Genomic DNA, 15,015 nt, shown 5'->3' on the forward strand with positions numbered 1-15,015 from the left:
GGAACTCAATGTTATTGGGAAGCAAAAAGGATGCACCAAAGTGTTTTCATATAAAAACATATATAAAACATTTGTGTAAGATTTTTCTAAATATAAGGGCTATTCAAGTTCCCTTGATATGTTTGTCCAGCAACTATATCAACTGATATCTTAAAAGGAAAAAAAATACTAGTTTTTATGTATTCCATTACAAATTCCATCCTCCACTTGAGTAACTACAGAATTATTATATATATTTCAATTGTTACCTTTGGAAATAATTCTCACAGCTTTCTGAAACAAGGTCATGAAAGATGCCCATCGTTTCTACTACTTGTGATTTTACTTCAGCAGAACAGACAATGTTAAATCCTGACAGAAAATAATGGGATACAGCAACAAGGGCTTCCTTGGGCCACCGAGTGAACCAATCCATGGTACAACCTGATATAAGACCAGGAAATTTCAAAGAGCGTGCGCGAAATTTCTCACCAACCTAACAAGAATAGGGAAAAATACAATGTAATATAAGTAATACATCACATCATAGGAAGTTTAGTTTTTAGTAAACTTTCTCCTTTACATGGGCCCCAATTTAGTTACATACAAGTGAAAAATGTGTGCATAGCTCTTGTCAGATTGTTATTGATAGCACCAATTATTTGTTTGCAGGAAAGTGAACTGAGAAACTGAATTCAGTCACTTAACCCCCTCTGCAGCTTGATGGACCAAAAAGAGTGACAATCATTTGTGCATATAGTTTTCATCTAGCAGTGCATGTGTGAAATCTTGCTGCTGTGTGCCTATGTACTTTACTTAAGCTGGGTCTGAGTTACATACTGTGCCCCAAAATGTTACAATACTTGCACAGATTTTCTTTTCCCGAGTTGTCTATAATGACCCTGAAATATGTATACTTAAAAGGTCATGGTAAATTTGAGTATCTTTATTATGGACACTGATTACAAAAAGCTCAGTATGCAAAATATAACAACATCAATGCCCAGCTGGATCAGACCCTTGGTTCATTTAGTTTCCCAGTGGCCAATTAGCAGTGTAGTCTTAAGAACACCTTCCTGGATGTAAGCCTCCTTGAACAGATCTGAGCAGGATTCAGAGTAGACTAACCGTCAATTGCTCTATGGATTACCCAGAAGGCTTACAGGACTACAATGCATCCTGTTGTTGTTGTCCCTCAGCAACTTGTATTCAGAACAGAGTTCCCATCTGGGAGCATTTGGGGGGGGGGGCCCTGAAACATTTGGGTGGTAGAGACAGGGGAAAACATCATGGTGTTGTGCAATGCTCTAGAAATCCCTCGTGCAGAAGTGACATTTTGAAGTTGCATGATATCACCCTCCCACCATTTTTCTCCCACTGCTCCAAAGAAGAAGGATGGGGCCCCAGCAGAAGGAGAAGGATGTGCCCACTGAGGCATATATCTAACTTTAAACACTGGCTAATCATCTTTGATGAATCTATGAATTTTTTTAACTACCTTTTAAAGCCAACTTAGCTTACAGCTATCACTATTTTTAGTAGCTATAAATTCCACAAATTAATTATGCATTGTGTGAATATATTATCTGGGATTACATTTTTCAATAAAGGCAGATGTTTTATTTACTAAAACATTAATCTGAAGGTTGTGGGAGAAATGTACTTCTGAAAAAAAATTATGCATTCACCAACAAGTGACTAAATACCATGTTTCCCCAAAAATAAGACAGTGTCTTATATTAATTTTTGCTCCCAAAGATGCACTATGTCTTATTTTCAGGGGATATCTTATTTTTCCGCTCCACAGCTGCATGCTCTGGTGTTCTGTTCGACGGGCATGCTTCCAAACAAAAACTTTGCTACACCTTACTTTCGGGGGATGCTTTATATTTTGCAGTTCAGCAAAACCTCTACTACTACTACTATTTTCGGGGAAACAGGGGTGGGAAGAATGCATTAATTTTTCTCCTGAATCATTTGTTCAGGTGAAGGGACAAGGTGATGTCTGATTTCCAAGCAATTGTACTCCTCATCTCATATCTGTTACCACATTCCTTCAAAGTTCCAAAATCAAACAAGAGCCTGCAACTGCACAACTTTGCACCAAGGCTGAGGCAATCATTTGGAACATTCACTGTAAACATGGTGTTGCACCTTGAGGCTCCAGACTGGAAACTGCTGCAAATGTTCCTGGACATTGTTGTGTTCAGACATGTGGCCAGGGGCCTGAGCTATGATTTCATACTGATTTGGGGGTGACAGTGCAAAAATCATAAGGATCCATGGGGGTCCATGTTTTCCAAACAGGTTTTTGCATCACTGCAGTGCCATGGAGCGTAGGATGCATGATTGTTGTGTTTAGACATGTGGCCAGGGGCTTCAGCTGTGATGTGCTGGTGATTTTGGGGTGACATAGTGCAAAAAGCATGAGGATCCATGAGGATCTGTGTTTTCCAAGCAGGTTTTTGTGCCACTGCGGTGCCACGGAGCATGGGATATGTGATCATTGTGTTCATACATGTATCTAGGGGTATGAGCTGTGATGTGCAGGTGAGTTTGGGGTGACCAAGTAGAAAAATAATGAGGACTGTTTTTAAAGCAGGTTTCTGCACCACTGCAGCACCATGAAGCATGGGATGTGTGACTATTGTGTTCAGACATGTGGCTAATGGCTGCAGTTGTGATGTGCTGGTGATTTTGGGATGTCTTAGTGCAAAAATCATGAGGATTCGTGTTTTTCAAGCAGGTTTTTGCACCACTGCGGTGTCACAGAGTGTGGGATGCATGATCGTTTTGGTGCTGCCTGTAGATTAAGACATGTTCTATAGTTTCATGGTGGTTTAATTTCACTCCAATGCAAAAATCATATGAATTCATGAGGATCCATTCAAAACCATCTGGATCTGGCTATTACCCAGATTTGTGAGTTGGGGCATGTTCTATAATGTGATGGTGACTTTGAGATGACCTGGTGCAAAAATCTTTGTTTGGTCGTGATGGGGGAGGGCGGCCGCCCATATGGGGAGGGGGCAGAAAACTCAGATTTTGCCCCAGACTCCATTTTCCCGAGCTACAACTCTTGTGTTCCATGGTTAAGTATCTTACCTCATAAGTTCTGGGGCATCCTGGATGGGATGTTTGTAGGGATGGGGGGGTTGGGTGCTGAGGGGGGCTTGGTAGGTGGGTGATTGGTCATGCCTGTAGTTTGTATCTAGTGCTGAATCAGACCTGGTTATGGTCATGGAAATGTGGGGGGCATTTGTTTTTCCATTCAATGGAGCCTAAGGCCTGCATTATGTTTTTTTTTAAGCACAATTTTCCTACCTGTGTCATGGGGCATTCCTGGACTGAAAGGGCTTAAGGAAACAACTAACTCTGGCCACGCCCCATGAATCACCTACAACCATGCCTGCACAGAGACTGAACCTCATTTGCACTGACATGCAACCACTGCAGAGTTACATCAGCATCCAACAGCAGTCCTGCACTGGCATAAGGGTACATTTAATTTTTGTGCCCATTCATTCCCTCCATTAGGACTGTGCTATGATAATGGTATAAACAAACTTGCATATTGGTGCATCTGGAAATTTTTCCATGACGTTCTGCTGAGTTTTGCCATATGCAAAACATAGGAATGGAATGAAATATATTTTAAAAGATCTTTAAAGAAAGTGTCTCACTGAATTCAACAAACCTAATATTGGGCTGCGTGTCACAGTTTTATAAGTTACAGATTCAAATGAACTTAAAAAGAACTGCTGTCAGAGCAGCTCTCTTAAGATGGGCCTCCAAGAGTAAGCTTCAATGAGTAAGCTTCAACTTGTGCCTGATGTGTATTTTTTCATTAAAAACATTATTTTGTACTTTTTTCTCTTTACAATTCCTCATAAACCTTGAGTGAAAACATTTTCCCATGAAAAAAAATCTGCCTAAGGATATTTTTTAAAGGAACTCACTGGAGAAAAGCAGAGAACAACATGAAGATTTTTCCTGGATCGTGATATAAAATATTCGTAAAGATTATCAAAAGTTGGTGGAACTCGTGGTAACTCTTTTTTCATTACAGATATCAGTCCTTGAGTTATTTCATCAAGTTCATCTCGAGGAAATAAATTGGAGATCTTAGCAAAAGATAAAATTTTAAAAAATTGGCAAAACATTAAAATTTGAAATAAAATACAGATATTAAGCTCATTACAATACTATATTAGGGCAGTTTATAAATTATTTATTTCTATCTCCAGATATGCATATCCAGAATTCAAGCAGATTAAATGCCAGCTTCTTCCTCTATTTGTATTCGTATGTTCTAAGCATGCATGGAAGAGCCAGGGCTAAAACTACGCCTATAAAGTGTTCATCAGACAAAGCAGAGTGGAGAGTGGGCTACAATTGATTTTGCAATATTTTAATTTCTAAAAAGGGGTCCCATGGACACAGCATGAAAAGATGAATCAGAGAGGAAAACTGCACATTGAGTACCTAAGTTACTACTGTTTTCCATTATCTATCCAGTCAGGGATACACATGTAGAAGGCAACCTTCCAAATGTGTAACTCTCTGTCTGGATTTTCATAAATATAACACTGGACAATATTCTTAGAAATAGCATTTTGGGCAGTATTCAACTTTAGGCAGGAGAAAGTTCTTCCAATTTAAGGATTAACCAATTTAAACCAAGCCTATTTGCATGAGTATACAAAGTACCCAAGTAAAGCAGGCAAACAACAACAACGAAACAATCCTTTTCAAAGTCAATCTGAAAGGGTCAAAAAATTCCTACTTGGCCTTCAATCAACCAGCTAATCCCACCTTGCCAGACAGAGGGATGAACAGGTGAGTAGCTCAACACAGCAAGTACCATTTTTGAGAAGTAAGTCTATACAGTTTCTTTGTTCCCCCCTTTCAGTGGATGAGGAGGCCAGTTTTCTCAAATACGCATTCAAAAGCTTCCTTTTCTGGAAAAGAAAAGCAGGCTTTATGCTGTTTTATGATGTTGTGCGCCGCCCTGAGCCCTTTGGGGGAGGGCGGCTTATAAATATAAATATATAAAGAAATAAACATTGGAAGTGGTAGAAATGTTGCGCTGTTGTCCATACCACCAGCATCAAGGGACTTATCCTGGCAGCCAACTGCTGCAGGGCCCAAACCCAGAAGCTGGGCCCTGCAGTAGCTGGCCATTGCCACAAATGCCTTCATTGGCAATGTGGGGGGCATTTCTGGAGGCAGAACCAACTTTAGTTGGCTTCCAGTGCACTTTCAGCAGCACAAACTTACACATGCAAAAAGAATGGTGTTTAAGTCTTTCAAAAGAATGGGCTGCATGGGGAGAGGAAAGTGCAGTCGATTTTCCTTTGGGGATGGTGCCCGCCACTCTGATTCCTCTTAAATGGATTGCACTATAATCTTTTTAAATGTCCTACATCAATCCTGCAAGAATGCAGTGCCTTTCAATATGACAGTATTCTGAACATCAGTGGCCACAGTTTGCCCTTCCAATAAATTATTACAAAAATCAGTTATGAAGAATACCTAATAATTTTTACTGGAAAATTATCTTTTACTTATATATTTTGGGTGTACATCTGCAATATATTTTGTCCTAGGCATTTGGAATTCAGCAGGCTAAAAGTCCAATAATTATAACAACAAAACAAATAAAATGGGAAGTGCTTTGATGAGTAACCCTAACCTCTCCAGAAGAAAGCAGATTGTTAAGATATTCAAGAAATGCCTCATCTTTTATTTCATTATCTGTGAAAATGAATGTGATTCCTTTTCCTTCAGCTCCAGCAACTCTATATAAAATCTTTAGATCATCTGTGAGATTTGACGCATTGTATGATCTGGGAAGGGGGGAAAAACAAGCATAACATTACCCACATAATAGCTATCAGACAAACTATGCCAATGAAGTCAATGGAGAAAATAAATTGGCATGTAATTCAGCATGAATTGCTTTTTTGTGCCACACTGATGAGATGCAAACTGAACAGAAAGTGTGGGTATAATGTAAAGGATATAGAAACAGCATCACTAGAGACAACAGTCAGGCCTGTAGTCCATTACTCTGTAGGGAGCTGGACTATAAGCAGTGGTAATAATATGAATCCATTTATTATTTAGGCACACTGATGCCAGCTGCATTACCTTCCAAAAGTCGGGGTGGTGGTGGCAAGGAATCTGATATGCTCTGTCAAGTCCTAAAATGTGTGATATGTGAATCAGTACTGTGATAATAGCATGCACATTTTCCCAGCAACTGTGGGTTAAGATTTGGATCCAAAGATTACTGGTGTTAGGAAAGACACTTCTTGCTCTTGCTTCTCTGTGTTCAGATCTAGGTTCCAAATATGTACAGATTTTTCTCCCAAGTGTGCAAACATAATCTTGCCAATCAGATAAATTTGCAATTCAATATTTTATAACAGTACACAACTATGCATTGTTGCTAATGTTGTATTTTGTGCTCAACTAAGATGGCATGTTTTTCTCATGCAAGAAAGCTTTCTCTGATGTGACAAGTTCTTCTGTGGATGAGTTCTGGCACTAGAAGAAGCCTCCTGGATTGTGCTGAAGGATGGCATCACTGTTGGTTGGATGGTTGAAGGAAAAAATTCTATGCTTCTATCAGCAGTTAGCACTTAACAAGAAAAATGTACCTAATTTAAAATAAAGGATTAAATATATTATGTCACGTGCTGTGTTCCTGTTGGCAAGCAGGCCAAGCCTGTAATTCATCTGTTCTTCAAGACGGAAATATGTGTTGAAGCAGCGGATTTACTCGGAGTAGACAAGAACTGACAGATACACAGTCACCAGTGCAGTTCTATTTATTGCTATCTACTAACAAAGTGCTTCGCCAGACCACAAGTGTTTTCAGGCACACATCACACTGTTGTCTGTGCTAACTATATACAAAAGTGGTACCAATCAGGTGCCCTCACCTTATCAGGTTTGCACACAGTACAAGCTGTGCACTTGGTACTAATCTGCACATGGCACCTATTAGAAGGAGGGTCCAGCTGTCATTTAGATTTTGTTCATCTAAACATTCACACATGTTCTGACAATATGATGTCATGTCTTCACAAATAGTAGCAGCTTTTAGCTTAACAGAACAAACAATAATCAAAAATCTTGTTCAAATATATTATTCTCACCTAGTTAAAGTTATTTGAAATATTTTGTATCCAGCTATAAAAGAGGCCAGTCTTGACAGACTCTGTTTTCCAGAACCACCAACTCCTACAAGTAAAGCATTTCCACATGCTGTCCGAATTATTCGGGAAATCTAAATTACAAAGAAAAGAAAAGGAAATTAAATTAAATTAAAAGTAGCAGAAGACAGTGATGTGCTGCACTAGTTATACAAGGTTAAATCATTAGTTAAGTAACAGTTTTCTAAATAATTACCACAAGACTCATTTGAAAAAAACATCCTTGAAAGGTTATGTAAAGCAAACCATATACCGGTATATAATTTAGAAGAAGAAGAAGAAGAGTTTGGATTTATATCCCCCTTTCTCTCCTGTAGGAGACTCAAAGGGGCTTACAATCTCCTTGCCCTTCCCCCCTCACAACAAACACCCTGTGAGGTAGGTGGGGCTGAGAGAGCTCCAAGAAGCTGTGACTAGCCCAAGGTCACCCAGCTGGCGTGTGTGGGAGTGTACAGGCTAATCTGAATTCCCCAGATAAGCCTCCACAGCTCAGGCGGCAGAGCGGGGAATCAAACCCCGTTCCTCCAGATTAGATACATGAGCTCTTAACCTCCTACGCCACTTTTCCCATACTAAAACTTTCCCATACTAAAAAAAAAAATGATTGCCATTATATCTCTGATTCTACTTTTGATTCTGCCTCATATATTGCAAAAACTCTGGCTGTTTCCGCACGGGCAGAATACAGCGACCCAGGGACGCTAAAAACAGCGTCCCTGGGGTGGGGTTCGCACGGCCGCCGTGGCGTGAAACCGCTGTTTCTGAACCTTGCTCCCTGTGTGAGGTTTTTCAGAAACAGCTGCATCCAACCGCTGCCATGCGAATGGCAGTGTCCAGGAGGCGCCATTCCTCTCCTTTCCTGAACACCTTACCTTCCCTCTGACATTCCGGTGCGTCACCCAGGCCTGGGGACATGCCCCCCAGTCCTGCGACTCTAGAACTGTCGCGCAGGGCAGGGGGCGCGTCCCCTGGCCTGGGCAACGCGCCGAAAGGTTGGAGGAAAGGTAAGGCATTCGGGCACCGGTGCCGTCTTCCCTGCCTCTACTGGGACCGTTCATGCGAATGGTCCCGGGGGAGTCTGAGCAGTGGCATCATATACGCCGACGCCCCCCCCCGATCGTGGTCGTGCGGAAACGGCCCATTTTTAGAAAAGCATTTTAGAAAAGCATTAGTTTGCAGCATTAGAAAGTTCCCATAATAAAGACACTTAAAGTTTTGTTATACAACTTCATTGAAGTTTTATAATTAATCACATCAGTTGGTAGCTTGAGGGTCACCCTGGACTCTATCGTTGGAGGCCCAGGTGACAAAAACCACCCAGGCTACCTTTTACCATCTGCACCAGGCAAGGCAGTTGGCTCCATACCTCTCTACCTCTGACATGGCCACAGTGATCCATCCAACGGTCATCTCTAGAATAGACTATTGTAACTCGCTATACGCTGGCCTTCCTTTGGCCCTGACCTGGAAATTAAAACTCATTCAAAATGTGGAAGCCTGGCTCCTTTCGGGAGTTCATAGTGGAGACCGGATAACTCTGGTCCTGTATCAACTCCATTGGCTGCCGATCAAGTTCTGGATCAGGTTCAAGGTGCTTGTGTTGACATTTAAGGCTGTGAACGGTCTTGGACCTATATACCTACAGGACCGCCTCTCCCCATATTGTCCCTCGAGACCCCTCCGTTCATCAGGTGGAATTTGCTGGAGGTCCTCGGCCCAAGACAGGTCCGGCTGGCCACTACTAGGGCTTTTTCGCCCCTGGCCCCCACCTGGTGGAATGAGCTCCCACCTGAGATTAGGGCCCTGCGGAATATTGGTGAATTCCGCAGGGCCTGTAAGATCAAGCTATTTTGTCAGGCTTTTATATCTTGCCAGCTGGCCTGACCGGAACATCGCACCTCTCATGGGTGTCTTTTATAGGGTTTTATCGCCATCTGCTTATTTGTTGTTTTATCATTGATAAGTTTTAATTGATATGGCTAATTGTATATTGTTTGATTGTATTGGTTTTTTTGGTTTACTGATGTTCACCCCCCTGAGCCCTGTTGAGAAGGGTGGGATATAAATTTAATAAATAAATAAATAATATTGTACTTCAAAAATACACATTTTTCTGCAGTCCTTCAGTCTGCCATTGCCTTCCTGCACACAGCAACACATCTTGCTTGGTAGTCTCCCATTTCACTATTGACAGTGACCAACCCTGCTCATCTCCCAAGTTATAACAAGTCAATACTTTAATTAAAGAGCTGTTAAAAACCTACTTCTGAAAAATCAGCTAACATGTGGTAATTCCCATCCACTTTAGAATAGAAAAATGTATAATAGAACCTGGAGATCTTAGATGTCTATTTAGTAAACCCATTATTTCCTTCCAAAATAATTCATCAATAGAAACTATTTTTGGTGATATACAAATTGAAATGAAGATAAATATAAAAAGACAAACCTTAACAAGATGTGTTATTGCATCTTTGAAAAACACCAAATCAAGGAATGATCCTCTAACAGATTCATTGAATTGTTTCTGGTAAAACTGCAGTTTTTCACATAAAAATTCAAAGCTTGGAATCTAAAAGGTGGTGAAAATAAGGAGAAAATAAACAATGAATTCAATAAATAAATAATAAGTTAGAAATAAAAATGAAAATAAAAATACACACATTTTTGGCATATTGTCAAAAATTAAACTTTTTTATGCAGAATTCTATTAATTTATTCTGTTTACAGATTCTATCTTAGAAATATATTGTTCTAAAGACAAAGAAATTTCCTTCCCTAGCAGCACTGAGGCACTGAAGTGCAGAATACTATATTCAGATCCCAACTGGCTTCACAGATACCTTGGGGATTTTTTTCTAGCACTACAACTCATCCTTGTCATCTGTGTGAAATGGCTGTTTTGAATGTTATTACTGATTGCTTGTTCTGCTGACTGCTACTACATCACCCCCAGTTACAGCAAATTCTAACCCTGAAGATCTTATAGAAGTGATACAAGAAATTATGCAGATATCTCTGGACTTGGCTGCTCAAACAACTGCTAATTCAGATTACTTCCCCTTCACCCTGGCTGATCAGGTTGCCAATTTATTAACAGGTTGTTTGCAGCCTATTTCTGTCTACTCATAGAATCAGATGGGAGTTGGCTTCTGATCTCCTTCTGGGGAAATTTAGCTCCGTACCCAGAGGTGGAGTCTACTCCCAGCTGATGGAAGTACTTCTGATCTGAGGTGGGATCCAACCAGTTCTCACCACTTCTCCAGAAGTGGTTACTAATTTTTTCTGAGTGCCGAGAAGGGGTTACTAAAGCAACCTCCCTGCCCAATAGGGACTGGAGGTGCGTGTGTGCGGCGCCACCACTGTTCGAATCCCACCACCATCGGAACCTGTTATTAAAATTTTTGGATCCCACCACTGCTTCTGATCTAGTATCCTTGAAATTTTGCTGCCTCCCAGATTTGCTGAGATTCAGTAAATTTGCGTGATGACGTTATGATCAAAAGCCCATCTAATTTCTCTTCTCTTCTTCCCATCCCAAGCTATCAGCTTGGACTATGGAGACAAGAAGGAAATCAATCTTTTTCTCCATGGTCTCAAACTTTCATTTTGGGATGGGGGGGATTCAGTTCCTAACTTTTCACCAACAGAGAGCAGCAAATTTGTTGGGCAACTATTTTCGTTGCTCAAGGAAAACCAAACACATTCATGATTAGTTTTCAGCCTGACTCTGGCCCTTTCTGGACAACCAAAATAAAATGTTTTGAGGCAGGAAATAAAACATTTCCTCTGTGCAGTTCCACAGTTCTGAAATGTTCTGAAAAGTTTTATTTGCAGCTTCAAAACATTTTATACGCATGCTCTTTTAAATTGGTTCTTTAGCCTGAAATGTTTTTAAAACGATTTCAGGGCTGTGCAATCTATTTAATATGTTTTCCATGCTTCTCTGCCATCCCTGAACTTCCTCCTCTGTGCCATTTTCTATCATCTCACTGCACTTACTCCGTTACTTCTTTCCTGATTTCCAGGTTGTTTTTATTTGGGGGGATTAAATCTTTGAAGCTTTGATTACATGAACAATGGAGAATGCAGCACGAAGTATTGAAGCACCGATTTACCAGAGAATTAAAAATAATGGAAAAAACACAAAATGATAGCCAGGAATCATTTCAAAGTGAGTGAATGTGGACAAATGGGGGCAATCAAAAACATTTTGCAAACTTTAATAAAGTGAATTTAAAAATGAATTTATTAAAGAATTCATGGTAGCTTGGGCAAGAAATTTAGGTCATATCATGCAATTAGAAGATTGGCAATTTCCTTGCAAAAGCAAGTGAAATTCACAAATAATTACCATATTAAAGAAAAATATATATAAAATACATTACCAATGGTATTTAACACCAGTAAAGATCTCAAAAATGGCCAATAATGATAACAACAATTTAGGTTGGAAGTGTCAGAAAGGGTGTGTGCTTTTTACCACCAGTAGTGAAACTGTGACAAAGCAAAGATATTTTAGAAAGAAATACATGAAGAAATCTCTAAAAGTCTGAAAAGGAAAATCATATCCAACCCGGAAACTTATATACTTGAGATTCTAGACCAAAAAAGAGGAACTTTTTAGATGGGGAACTTTTTAGATATTTCTCTGCTGCCATAAGAATAACATGAGCTAAGAAATGGAAATCAGGAGAAGTAACCACCAAAATTTTGAATGGCAATATAAGATACTAGATTTAGCTAAGTCAGCAAAATTAACTAGTTATACAGAAGATAAACAGATTACAGATTTTGCAATAGAATAGAGGTTATCAACTGAATATATTGACCAGAAAATCAAACATAATAGTTTGACTTTAGGGTATATGACATGACAAGGATGATTACATGATTTAACGAAATATGATTACTATATATAATTTTCTTTGTGCTTTATCTCTTGGATGGAAGTTTTTCACCTTGAAGGCAGAGACAGGACAAGCAGCAAGGGTTTGATGATTATCTTTGAGTTCTATGTAAGGAAAGTTGGAAGTCTTCTTTTTTTCTTATTTGTAAAATCTTGATAAACTTAGAAAATATTGTATAATGTTTTCTTTGTTTTTTGTATACTGTGCTTTAATTTCTGATATAATAAAGCATGTGTGTATGTGTGTGTGGGGGGGTATATATAATGTTTTCAAAATGTTCTGCAAACATTTTCAGGGACTTGTGCGGAAATGGCCTATGTGTGTCAAACAGGGTGAATTCAACTGCTGAACAGGTTCAATGAGAAATTCATGGCATCCTTAGTCATATGGAGGATCATTTTAGCAGTTGTTGTATACATTCTTCAGTTTTATGTAGCTCTAGTGCATTTTACATTACATTGCTTTTATAACCTAGAAAAGCATCAGGAAAAAGAAGGGACAAGGAATCAATTAATTAAATACCAGTTCATAAATTTTGGGTGCTTCAAACACGAAATCTTCAGGCTCTTCACCAGTTGGTTCAGGCATATCTCGCAGAAAATCTACAAAATATGGCTCTGGTTGGATAACTGATACTAATTCTGCATCAACATGCTCATCAATTGCCCTACTAAAGTTTCTGTCAAACCAAATTTCATCTTCTTCACACACAAACCTGTAAGACACAATGAACAGAAAGTCACTTTAAAAATAAGTTCAATAACTATAGAAGCTATTCTGTTTACCTGAAGGGAAGACTAGGGTTTTCAACATGTCATAATGAAAAAAGGGCAATTAAATTAAATTCACATATAAGTTATATACATTATTAAAACTGCTGTTTTTAATGTTTTAAAATGGAATTGTCTCAAATTTAGGGTCATTGTGTTTTGGGCAAACATGGTAAATTGAAGCACGGAGGGGGCTCAAATATTTCTGAAGCAAATGCAAGCAAATGACACCTCTTCCAGGGGAGCTTATCATGGAACTTATCATTCAAACAATGGTTCAGGCTGGGCAGCAAAGATGGAAGTTTCTTTTACTGAAACTAGCAAGTTACTGATACTTCTAGATCCCTAGACAAGGAATATGGGAACCCAGGTGCAGTTCACGCCACTGAGCATAATCAGCTCCTAGGACATCCATTTAATCATATTTTGTGGGTTTTTTGAATCCAGAAGATTTCAATCTGAATCACGTACTTTGCCCTTTATTGGCTATGTCTACCAAATTAATTGTTTTCTGAAACTCGCCTTGTAGGCGTTGAACCTTACAAAGTTAACTTTCTTCTTTATAAAATAATTTTATCACAACTTTAAAAAATACAAATACAAATGAGAGACATAAACAAGGTGCAAGGGCTCCTGTTTTCCTCTGTACCAAAAATAAACAGAACTAAAAATTTACCACTTGCTTCAGTGTTGTGTAGTGGTTAAGAGCAGTGAATTCTAATCTGGAGAACTGGGTTTAATTTCGTACTCCTCCATATGAGCAGCAGACTCTTATCTGATGAACATACCCCTGTTTATTTCCCCGCTCCTACCATGGAGCCTCTTGGGTGACCTTTAGCAAATCACAGTTCTCTCCAAACATTCTCAACCCCCAAGGTGTCTATTGTAGGGGAAGGAAGAGAAGGAGTTTGTAAGCTCTGAGTCTCCTTACTCTTCTTTAATATGCATTAACATAGCTGCAGACATGCCCGAGCATTTTTCAAGAAGAAATTTCATTCACAAGAAGGTTTGTTTATCATGTGGTAGGTTTTTCCCCCTGATACTTATTTTTCTCAGTTCACCTCTGGGGCTGTCTAGACTTCATAATAAGACTGTGTGGAAGATGATACTCCTTTGCCCAATCTAACTGTTTTGTCAATAATAAAATGAACATACCTGTCAGCAATTACTCTAGTGCATTCATGTTTAAATAGTGCCAGGAGAGTATCAACACTGACACATTCATCTGCTTTTACAGTTAACATTCCTTGCCAAATTCTGGAAAGGTCTCGAAGATTGAAGATGTAATGGAATTTGGATGGTGTGGGAAGCATCTTCACCTAAAGCAAAAACATGTTGCAGTGTTCCATAGAAAATACAGAATAATAAGTATACTCAAATTAGCAAAACAATACATAGCCCTGCTTTCCTAATTTTTGTTCCTGGGCTTCTTTATTTTGGCATAATCAGGGCAAAAATGTCATGGGCATCAAGAAGAAAACTGTGCAATCTGCGCGCGCACGCACACACACATATGTACACTGAGGCCTAAAATATCTTACAGAATGAAAAATGGATATACTTTCAGGACACAGGCTCTCTGTGTTTGGCCTGGCTGCCAGCAACAGCAATGGCTCCTGGCCCAGCATGAGTCTACTCTTCATAGGAAGTGGGGAGAAAATCAAGAGAAAAAAAATCAATAATCAATCAAAAATAACAAAAAAAACCCTAATAACAGTAAAAAATGAAAATCACAAAAATAAATATTTTATAAAAGGAAAAAAAACTGAAAACATAAATTGATCTTCTAGGCATGTATATAGGGTAGATAGCATAATCCTGCTTTCTATTATACATATTTCACATAGTGACTATATAATCTATATTCTGTAGTTTGTACCTTAGTCCATTGCCATAATATTCTGCCTGCTGATACTAATTTCATTATCATTTCACTTATTTCTGGTTTAAAAGATCTACACGCATGGAAGTATCCACAACCAATTATACCTGAAAAGGATATAATATTGTTAATAACCTTAACATTTTAATAAACTTTAAAGGGTACCTTTTACCATACCGGCCCGACTATACAGACTCCATACAGACACTGAAGCAGGGGCACTGACAGTTTCTGGGTTAAGTTCCAGGTTC

General features: G+C 39.1%; 1 protein-coding gene across 1 annotated transcript in view; it reads right to left on the reverse strand.

The window, feature by feature from the left end:
* Positions 1-15,015, reverse strand: part of DNAH8 (dynein axonemal heavy chain 8) — a 195,288-nt gene that overhangs the window by 65,788 nt on the left and 114,485 nt on the right. Inside the window, 8 exon segments of the mRNA XM_048505004.1 lie at positions 249-475; positions 3,939-4,103; positions 5,675-5,828; positions 7,146-7,276; positions 9,652-9,774; positions 12,635-12,827; positions 14,038-14,201; positions 14,762-14,871. Coding sequence (XP_048360961.1) covers positions 249-475; positions 3,939-4,103; positions 5,675-5,828; positions 7,146-7,276; positions 9,652-9,774; positions 12,635-12,827; positions 14,038-14,201; positions 14,762-14,871 — 1,267 coding nt within the window.

This window comes from Sphaerodactylus townsendi, linkage group LG01 (assembly GCF_021028975.2).
Source record: "Sphaerodactylus townsendi isolate TG3544 linkage group LG01, MPM_Stown_v2.3, whole genome shotgun sequence".
NCBI classification, from domain to species: domain Eukaryota; kingdom Metazoa; phylum Chordata; class Lepidosauria; order Squamata; family Sphaerodactylidae; genus Sphaerodactylus; species Sphaerodactylus townsendi.